The 10,054-nt window shown below is 45.7% G+C and overlaps 2 protein-coding genes across 5 annotated transcripts in view; one reads left to right on the top strand and one right to left on the bottom strand.

The window, feature by feature from the left end:
• Cep70 (centrosomal protein 70) overlaps positions 1-3,132 on the bottom strand; it is a 50,983-nt gene extending 47,851 nt beyond the window's left edge. For 3 of the 4 annotated variants that reach the window (XM_021172783.2, XM_029481713.1, XM_021172782.2), the window contains exon 1: positions 2,428-3,131. The gene's annotated coding sequence lies outside the window, so the exon portion shown is untranslated. Of the gene's footprint in view, positions 1-2,427 lie in introns of all 4 variants that reach the window. The other variant, XM_021172784.2, reaches the window with a different exon arrangement.
• A 5,684-nt stretch (positions 3,133-8,816) lies between these two features.
• Positions 8,817-10,054, top strand: part of LOC110302247 (fas apoptotic inhibitory molecule 1-like) — an 8,059-nt gene continuing 6,821 nt past the window's right edge. Inside the window, exons 1-2 of the mRNA XM_021173084.1 lie at positions 8,817-8,968; positions 9,693-9,810. Coding sequence (XP_021028743.1) covers positions 9,703-9,810 — 108 coding nt within the window. The 5' untranslated portion in view covers positions 8,817-8,968; positions 9,693-9,702. The remainder of the gene's footprint in view (positions 8,969-9,692; positions 9,811-10,054) is intronic.

The raw sequence follows: 10,054 nt of genomic DNA, 5'->3' as shown, positions 1-10,054 counted from the left end.
AAAAAAAAAAAAAAAAAAAAGTCATAGTAAAAATCTGTAAGCTTTTTCAAGAGCACACTTCCAATTATTACAAATTGACACAAAGTATTACCTATTAATGCAAACATGCTAATCGTCTGTAGTAGTCTTTTCCCCATTCAGACTATTAACAAGACACGGGTTTGGAACCTTGAAAGCCACAGGAAAAAAAATAAAGGCATCCTAGGGCCAAGGCAGAACCTTTACAGAGTGTTATTAACACACAGGACTCCTAGAGTAGGAAGTAGAGGATGGACGTTGTTTAGCCACGTGGCAAATAAAGCCAAGTGTTACAAAAAGGAGAAAAAAAAAATCACATACCCATGATTCCCAGCTTTGGGTCTTAGGAAGGATATGAGAGAGCCCAGGCTACATAGTAAAACCCTATCTCAAGAAAAGAAAGAAGCCAAACACGGTGGTAGACACCTTTAATCTTACCACTCGGGAGACAAAGGCAGGCAGATCTTGTGAGTTCGAGGCCAGCCTGGTCTACACAGTGAGTTCCAGGACTATATATAGAGACCCTGTCTCAAAACAAAAAACAAAAACAAACAGAAATGAAACCGCACAGTGCTAAGAGCATGTTCTCTCTTACAGGGGACCACAGTTCAATCCCCTTCACCCACGCCTGGCAGCTCACAACCACCTATGACTCCAGCTCCAGGAGACCCAACTCCTCGGCCCCCACGGGTACCTGTACACATGAACACGCACATAATTAAAAGTGGTAAAAATGTTTAGTGGCGGATGGTGGTGCATGCCTTTATTCCCAGCACTCAGGAAGCAAATCCTAGTGGACTCCTTAAGTTCAAAGCCAAACTGGTCTACATAGTGACTTCCAAGACAACCTGGACAACATGGCAAGATCTTGTCTCAAGAAAAGAAAAGGAAGGTGGGGAAAAAGAAAAGAGAGAAAAGGAAAATAAGAGAAAAAGAAGATAAGAGAAAAACAAAATGAGAAAAAGATGAAACTGGAGATGTTTGAAACAGAACCTTGGCTGACCTAGAACTAGCCTAGGCAACCCATGCCTCTCAGCCTCCGGAGTGTGAGTACAAGTGACAGCCATCATGGGGGGGTGGGGGGAGTGGATATTTTGACACAGTCCATCCATGTTTCCCAACAGTTCACTAATTGCCCTGCAGGTATCTGAGGATCTGTTAAAATACAACACATACTAAAGTTTTATAGCCAGGCGGTGGTGGTGTGCACTCAGGAGGCAGAGGCAGGAGGATCTCTGTGAGTTCTAGGTGAGCTTGGTCTAGAGAGCTAGTTCCAGGACAGCCAAGGCTACATAAAGAAATCCTGCCTCAAAAAACAAACAAACAAACAAAAAACAAAAAACAAAAAACAAAAACAAAAACAAAAAACCCTATATATATAATAGCTGGGTGTGGTGGTGTTTAGCAGTAACCCCAGCATTTCAGAGGTTGGAGGATCAGGAATTCAAGGCCGGCCTCAGACGGCCTGCATGAAACCTTGCCTAAACGTGAATCAACAATTCAATACCAACAACATTGCAACTTACTCTTCACAGTTTACCATTTACTAGCTATTTACTATTTACAAAAATCCATGCAATGCACAAGATTGAAACCGATGCCTGCAGCGCTGATATGATTACAAAATAAAGTGGCAGGCTAGAGAGACAGCTCAGTGGGTAAAGGCACTTGTCGCAAGAAAGCTTGAGATGCAATCCTCAGAATCCACAGGAGGCGAGAATTCTGTAACCTCGGGCCTCCTGTAGGGAAATCAGACACTGCAGCTCTCCCCTCTAGTCCCTACAGTATGCAGAAAAACAAAAGACCTTGTCTCAAACAAGATAGAGGAAAGGACCGACACCCAAGGTTGTCCTCTTTCTCTACGCCTGCACCGTGGCGTGAACAATTATTGATTAGTTGATAATAGTGGGAACCTTGATTAGGCTTTGCTGTATTTTTCACATTAATCAACGTGAACCCACATAAAGACGGAGTTCTCAACCCCTGAATTTGTAATGAGTCTGACAGGAGGGGTACTCGCCTCCGCGATCTCCCACTTGGCTCCAAATCGCTATCACCTGACAGCGCCGCAAAGAGAGCTGGAGCTAGCCCGGAATCCAGCCGATTCCATGTAGGAGTCTAAGCTCAGTTTCCTGCTTCCTCTACCAGGTCGCTCACCTTCAACACTCAGCTGAGAGCGGAGGCTGGGTGAGGAGCGAGGGACACAAAGCGACAGGCGGGCTCCCCGCAGGGAGGTCCACGCCCACACCTGCACGCGCGTTTCCTAGCTAGCGCGTAGGAGCCGGGGCGACTCCATCCTGGGGGCCCTGGCTGGTGAGTGGGACGCTCCCGACTCCGGAGAAGCCACCTTTGGGCGTGCACCTGAAGGGGGCCCACGTAAAATCCTCGGCGACCCCAAGCACCACTCACCTCGGTCACAGCCTCTGGCTACCACCGCGCCCGCCCCGCGGCCTAAGCCCCGCCTACGCGACCGTTAGCGCAGCCAGGCTGACCAATCGAACTGACGCAGTCGATGGCCTCCCAGCGGGGCGGGACACCACCACCTGGCGCGCCGGGAAGGCGGGCCCAAGCCGTGCTCTATCGTTAGCTCCGCCCACGGGGCTGGGCTTCTTCCCGCCTCCACTCCCACCTGACCCGGACTTGCGGCGGCTACTCTGTAGCAGGCGCTGTGACACTTCCTGGAAGCTCCGCCTGATAGTAGCTCAGTCACCAGTCTAGAGTTTCTTTGATCCCCAAAAAGCTAGAAATACACACATTTGCGGTCGCAAGTGAAAGTGAGGCCGGGGCTGCCTTATTATCACTGGATGCGTGCGCTCCCTACAGCTGCCCCTCACACCATGACTGCGAGCCTTTTTCAGGAACTGTCTGCACGGGGCAACCCCAATAAGCATTTCTTGATAACATTTCACTTTCTCCTTGAATATTTTCAAATGTCTACGAAGAACTGAGATGCCTGCCTGACGAAGCTCAGTCTAGATAGGCAGTTTGGGCTCCTGTTAGACACTGATAAGCCTGGTTAATAAAGGGTTTGTGGCTACAGAGATAAAAGATTACATAAGGACGGTGAGGCACAACTCATGCTTCAACTTTGGATAGGCTGAGAAGCCTTGAAAACGATCTGTGGGCCTCCAGGTTAATTAAATCAAAATCTCTAAAGTGGGGCCCACGCGTCCAGAGTTTATATGGTTCCCCCCAAGTGATTCTAATGTATAGCCAGGAGGGAAAACTGTCCACTGAGAAATAATTAAGACTGATTCTAAACCTGGTGGGGAAGAGGGACTGGGGATGTAGATCAGTTGGTAGAACTCAGCGTCCCGGAAGCCCTTGGGTTTCATTCTTCAACATGGCCTAAGACAGGCGAGCTGACACGTGCCTGTAATTCCAGAATTTAGGAGGTACAGGCAGATCAGGACTTCAAGGTCATCCCTGGCTTCATAGCAAAAGTCAAGACCACCAGAAGCTACAGGAGGCCTTGGCTCAAGGAAAAAAATAAAACGAAGGTCCTTCTCCACTCTTTTCAAAAGCCAAAAGCGGGTTAAGAAATCCAAAATATGTAAGGGAAAAAAATCACGTTCACAGCCTGAAGGAAGACCTCGAGTTTTCAGGAATCTACCATCGTTGTCCTTGCAACTTACAGCCACACGGTGGCGGTATTGACAACAGGCATTTCCAGAAGGACTTGGGAAATGCAAGTCCCATCAGGGTCTTAGTGACCCTAATACATCAACTAAAGTGACTCTCTCTGGGAGGTCCAAGGGCACATCTCTTAAGAGAGTACTGCTCTCAAGCCCACGTTCAGGCACACAGTGAGTGTGAACTGTATGTGTTCCCTGCAAACACATCCCAATCCCTCTATTCCCCCTCATGGCCCCTTCCCTTTCTATATCTGGATATTTACACTAAGGAGCTGGCAGATTTTCATTTTCAGCCACCTAAGACAATCTAACTGCTTACCTTTTCCGGAACAATAGGGTGACTTTCCCAATCTTCTGAGCCAAACCCATAGGCCTGAGTTAGAATTACTTTTGATGTGAGTAATAAAAATCAAACAAACAAACAAACAAACAAAAAACCAACTAATTCAAACTGCCTTAAACAATAAAGCAATTGATTAGGTCACATAACACAAATCCTAGAGGAGGGAGACTTTAAGACTGATTAATTCAAACCACTCTCTCTTTTTGTTTTTGTTTGTTTGTTTGTTTGTTTTGTTTTTTGGTTTGGTTTGGTTTGGTTTTGGTTTTAGTTTTGGTTTTTGGTTTTTTGAGATGGGGTTTCTTTGTGTAGCCCTAGCTGTCCTGGAACTCACTTTGTAGACCAGGCTGGCCTCAAACTCAGAAATCTGCCTGCCTCTGCCTACCAAGTGCTGGGATTAAAGGCATGTGCCACCATGCCCGGCTTCAAACCAATCTCAATGGTTAAGTGGGCCCAGCTGCTATTAGTCTGTGCTGTTGAAAACATGATAAATTCATACATATTTTCCAGCTGCCTACTTGGAGCAACCAAGACCACATACTTTCTTTTCCTATAGAAACTTCTCCAGTTTTGTGTTTTGTTTTTGTTTGTTTTATTGAGCCAGTTGGACCTGCCAGATATACCCTACCTCCTGATCAGTAATTGCCAGGGAGATGAAGAGGTGGCTCAAGCCTAAATCCCAGAAAGTAAAAAGGAGGCGCCACATTTTTAAATGGTTTCCAAAGTGCTAGTGCTTCTTCCATTATTACAAAGCCAATGCTGGGAAGGTAACATTAAATTTTATCTCTGGGTATCTGATATAGTTATTTTCCTTTTGTTTCAGTCTTCATTGTTGTTTAAAAACTAAATTTAGCTGAGCAGTGGTGGCACACACCTTTAATCCCAGCACTAGGGAAACAGAGATAGTGGATCTCTGAGTTCTGGCCAGTCTGGTCTACAGAATACATTCCAAGACAGCCAGGGGTATACAAAGAAACACTGCCTTGAAAAAAATAGATATTTAGGTAGATAGATAGATAGACAGATAGATAATACCAAATTTGGAAAATCAGCCAACCCATTTAAAAAAGAGACCCAAAACAAAGCATAAACATATGACCTGTCTCACGTTTTGTTTTGTGGTGGATGCATCTCCAGCTGCTCTCTTAAAGCGATAGTGCCTGTGGTCAAAATGATGAGAAGCAGCTTATGAAGCTAACCATCATTCAGATACTTCCTGAAAAACCAGGAAAGCAATCTGAGACTTAGAACAAAGCCACAAGCTCAGTCAGCCAGAACAAGAATGTTTCGTGTTTAAGTTCAAGACCTTTTGCGGTGCCTTGTTCAGACATGATTTCCTGCCATGTAGTCCTGGTAGGTAGATAATAAATGACTCTTCTTCCCACGGGTGTTCTGCCTCTGTGAAATAGTTACAAAACCAAGCCCAAACTGTCTCTCAAGTCCAGCATACCAGAGACTAGAGAGAGAGGAACTAGCTGGCTGAACAATCACAGGTCACCTTGTCCAATTCCAGTGTAGATTTCACTGTAGCTTGGAGTGTGAGCCCCAAATATTAAATGCAATTCTTTTCTTCAAGCATAATATTTTTCAAATTATTATCTCTTAACATAAACCTTTCTTCTCTGTGCCTGAATCCAAATATAAACCCCATAACTTCTGAAGGGTTTTTGGGTCCCTGTGTAAAATAGAATAAATATAATCACTGGACTGTTGTGAGAACTGGAGTCACATAGCAAGAACTTGATAGATTATGCCTTATTAGTCTTATAAAAATAGCTAGATTCCTTGAATTTTATGAGAAAATATTATCCTTTGATAAGCTGTGAGCTGCAACCCCACTAGGCTTTCCTGCTCCTCCCATTCTGAGTTGTTTCTCAGAATTAAGTATTGATAATAAGAAATCCAGAAGGGGGGCAACTAAGGATTAGGGAGGAAACCAGCCAACCTTGTGTCACCTCTGGAGACGTCCACTCTATACCACCACCGCCTTCACAAATAAAAACAAGTAACGAAGAGAAAGCTACTAGGAAGTCTTCTTCTGGAGAACTGTAGAGGGATTTTAATTTGGCAACCTGGCTGCTCTGGCACACACCTTTAATCCCAAACAATGATGGTAAAGTCAGCTTGTCGAAGAAAGCATTCATGTTTGAAAATGATGTCTAATTGAGTGGCAGACAAAGTGACGACTCGGAGAAAGATTTGACAGAATAGGATCTGCCCAACACACAAGAACAGAGAGAGGAAAGGGAAGCTACTTTGAGGGGCAATACAGAAAGACAGAGAGGCAGTTTTGCTGGGACAGTTGTACAGAGACAGGGTGCAGACAGAGAACAAGCTAGACACAGGTAAAGGCAGAATGAGACAGAAAAGGAGAAGGAGACACATTAGAATACAATAGAACATATTGCCAAAGTTAGTATGAGGCCAACCAAAACAGGTCAGGAGAAGGTGGGAGAAGCCAGATTGAATCAGTGTGGAGAGGAGCCCTGAGTGAGAACAGCTGAGTCAACTAGCCAGCCAGAGTTCAGAAAGAGCTAGAAAGGGTGAGCTTATTCAGCAGTAAGTCTCTGAGGCTGAAAACCTTCCAGGCCTGGAAAGGCTTGTAGAGAGACTACAAGCTTTCAGGACTGGGCACAGGTTAGCAGATGGAGGCCACCAGCCTAGGAGATGACAACCACGTCCGTCAAATAGAAGTTACTTTTACAGGAAATCTTCCATTTCAAGGTCAGGGACAAAGCTCTCTCAGCAGAACTGCTGAGGCACAATCTGCTCTGGCATTCAGTCATATCATTTGCAAGATCTATTAACCTAATCAATAGGTTGTTTCCTCTTGTCAACGCTTGTCTCCTCTCCCAGACTGCACTTGCTTAGTGCCTAGACACCTTATCCACAATACTAATCCCAAAGTTGGAACAACCTTTCCTTACATGGCCATCGAGCTACAGAAATGAGCTGTAAGATGGGGCCACGCAGACTCCTATAACAAAAATGCTTTTGACTGCATAATCTCTAAACCACGAAATTTGTTGCTTTCTGTCCTGGCTGAGAAGTCCGAGATCAAGGTGTCAGAAGATTAAGAATCCAGAGAGGGATTGTTTTGCCTGTCTAAAATGACGCCTTTTTCCTGCCTTCTTATGAAACCAAGGAAAACCTGAACAAATTCTTCACACTTAACCTGTCTTACCTGCTCTTAATTCCAGACTAAACCCTCCAGACTTAACCTACTTCATGTCCTCCTAGTCGCTTGCTTTTAGCTGGTTTTTAGAACCACCCATTTCAGCGCTGACATTGGGGTCGTCGTAATTGTTAAAGTTTGGTCATGAACACTTAAACCAATTACTTCCTACTCCTTAATCACTTTTCTCCATTCTCCAGTCTGTAAAATTCCTAAATCCTGTCTTCTCTGGGTTGGCTAATCTTCTCTGTCAGCTTGACTGGATTGAGAAATGCCTAGCGATTTAGTGAGGCAATCTGCAGTGCGATGATGTTTCCAGGGTAGATCGTGAGGACTCTGACCTAATAAATGGGATAATAATTCCTTGATGATTCACAGTATAGCATGGTTTTATCAGTAGGGGGGAAAGGTCATAAATGGAGCCTAGTCAGAGGAAGTAGGTTACTGGGAGCATGTTCTTGGATGCTGTCTTGCTCTGGCCTCTTCCTGTACCCTCTTTCCTCTGCCTCCGGTCAGTCACGCCTGCTCTGCTTTCTGGGACCATGGTATGAAGTGGCCCATCCAGCATGCTGACCCTGCCACAGGCAGACTGGCACCTCTGGAATTCTGAGCCCAAATTAACAGTCCCTCCTGTAAGTTGTTCGAATCATTTTAGTCACTAATACATGCCCAAAATATTACTATAGGAGACTATGACATTCTGGCATATTTTGAACTGATTTTTGTGTATCTGGGTTTTTTTTTTTTAATTAACCAACATAGCCACCTTACAAGAGCAATGAGTGGTCCCCAGAGAGTAGGCCCAACAACAGAATAGACACAGGCGAAGGGATTGGGGGCTTCTGGGGGCCCAGCAGGTTTGAAGGCCCAGCAGATTTGAAGACTGTGATCTGAATGCTGGGGTTCTTTCAAGTTTTTTTTTATGTTGAAACCTGACTTCCAACACAAGTGTTACGAGGTGGAGCCTTTAGGAGGTAATTAGGTCACAGAGGATCTGCCTTCATGAACGGAATCAGTGTCTTTATCAAAGAGATGTGACAGGGTCCATTTGCCTCTTCCACTGTGTGGAGGTTTTGGAACAAGCGCCTGTTCTGTGTGGCTCAAAATATGCCCATCATTGAAATGAGTTTTGCCAAAGAGAAGATTCTCAAGGCAACCATGTATGAGGATGGGAGAGCACATGTTAGTTACATCTGCCTCCCGAGTGTATCAGAGTCCACCCGAAGGAGTTTGGGTCTTAAGAGAAGTAAAGAATGAGTCTGGAGAATTGCAAGTTTGAGGTCTGTCTGGGTTACAGCGTGAACTTAAGGCCAATTTGAGCAATTAATGAGACATCGAACATCTCAGCCCAGTCTCCAGTATCACAAGACAGAGAAGAGGAAAGGGATGCCTGAAAGTGGTTTTAGAGAACCAACGTCACGAGCAGATTTACCTTCCACAGGCTTCAGAGCAGCAGGGGTCCTGGGGTTGTGTCCACCAAGTTCACCCCAGCCACGGAGCCAGGCACCCAAGAGGACGGCTCTTAGTAACGTTTGTTGTTGTGCGTTGCTCACAGGGTGGGACTTATGATGTCCCGGTACAGGCTGAGGAAGGCCTGTTTGGAGAACAAAGGCGTCAGGTTAGACAGCTACATGGGTAGGGCCAGGAACACAGGACCGCAGATCACAGTCTGTACTGTTCAACGCGCATGCTCCCAGTGCTTCCGGTCCCCAAGCTTGCTGCAGGAGCAAAACTTTGCAGTCTAAGGAATCAGATCCAACACGGTGCTTTGCTAGGTGTCCATAGGCCATAATTTCACAGGTGAGACCACAGCCCAGGTTGGGGAGCAGGGCTCAGCCTGAAGCCAGCCATCTATGGTAGCCGCGCCCAGATGTCAGTCGTATCTGACCAGGCAACTTGCCTCTCTGTGTTTTCATGTTATGCTACCTAAGAGACTCTAGCAGTGGACATTAATGCTTTGACTATCCCTCCCTACAATACACCCGCCGACGGGCGCCATTCTTAGCTTCTGCTGGTCTGCTTCCTTTTCCCAAACAGTCCCTACTTTCATGCCTTGTTTGTGGTGGTGGTGGTGGTGGTGGTGGTGGTGATGATGATGGCAGTGGTCTTGTTGGTGGGTTGTATTTTTTTTTTAGGTGCAACATGAAAGACAACAGGTAACATTGGTGTTTCTGGGTGGGCTTTCTTTGCCTCCACATGTTGGTTTTCAGTTCTGTCCATTGTCCAGCAAACGGCACGATTGCATCCTTCTTCATGGATAAATAATACTCCATTGTGTTTATATTGCCTTCATTTTCTTTATCCATTTACGCGTTAGTGGGGACTTAGGCATATTCCATATCTTGACTATTGTATAAACAAACCCAGGCTTGCATCATAAGTTGAAGCCAGCCTGGAATACATAGCACCCTATCTTTAAAAACAAAACTGACTATTTTCATCTTGGGAGGATTAATTGGTTATTCGGTTACCGTTTTGGCCCATTTTAATGGCTTCGTTTCTGTCCCCTTTGCCCCCTGTGTAGCCTGGGGAAAATGAAAGTTGCAGCTATCTGGGATGTTATTTTAAGTGATGGAGTCCACAAGATTGAATTTGAACATGGGACCACATCAGGCAAACGAGTTGTGTACGTGGATGGGAAGGTAGGAAAACGTAATGTGACTTTGTAAAATAAGCTACAGAGAAGTGCTCACTTGGCCTCATGCCCCTCCCCTCGCCACCTTTCTCCCCCTCTGTAGCACTAGCTGTCCTGTAACTTGCTATATATAGACAGGGCTGGCCTCAAACTCGCAGAGATCCTTCTGCCTCTGCCTCTGCCTCTGCCTCTGCCTCTGCCTCTGCCTCTGCCTCTGCCTCTGCCTCTGCCTCTGCCTCTGCCTCTGCCTC

This window comes from Mus caroli, chromosome 9 (genome assembly GCF_900094665.2).
Source record: "Mus caroli chromosome 9, CAROLI_EIJ_v1.1, whole genome shotgun sequence".
In the NCBI taxonomy this organism is placed as follows: domain Eukaryota; kingdom Metazoa; phylum Chordata; class Mammalia; order Rodentia; family Muridae; genus Mus; species Mus caroli.
This window is presented reverse-complemented; position numbering and strand designations above follow the sequence as displayed.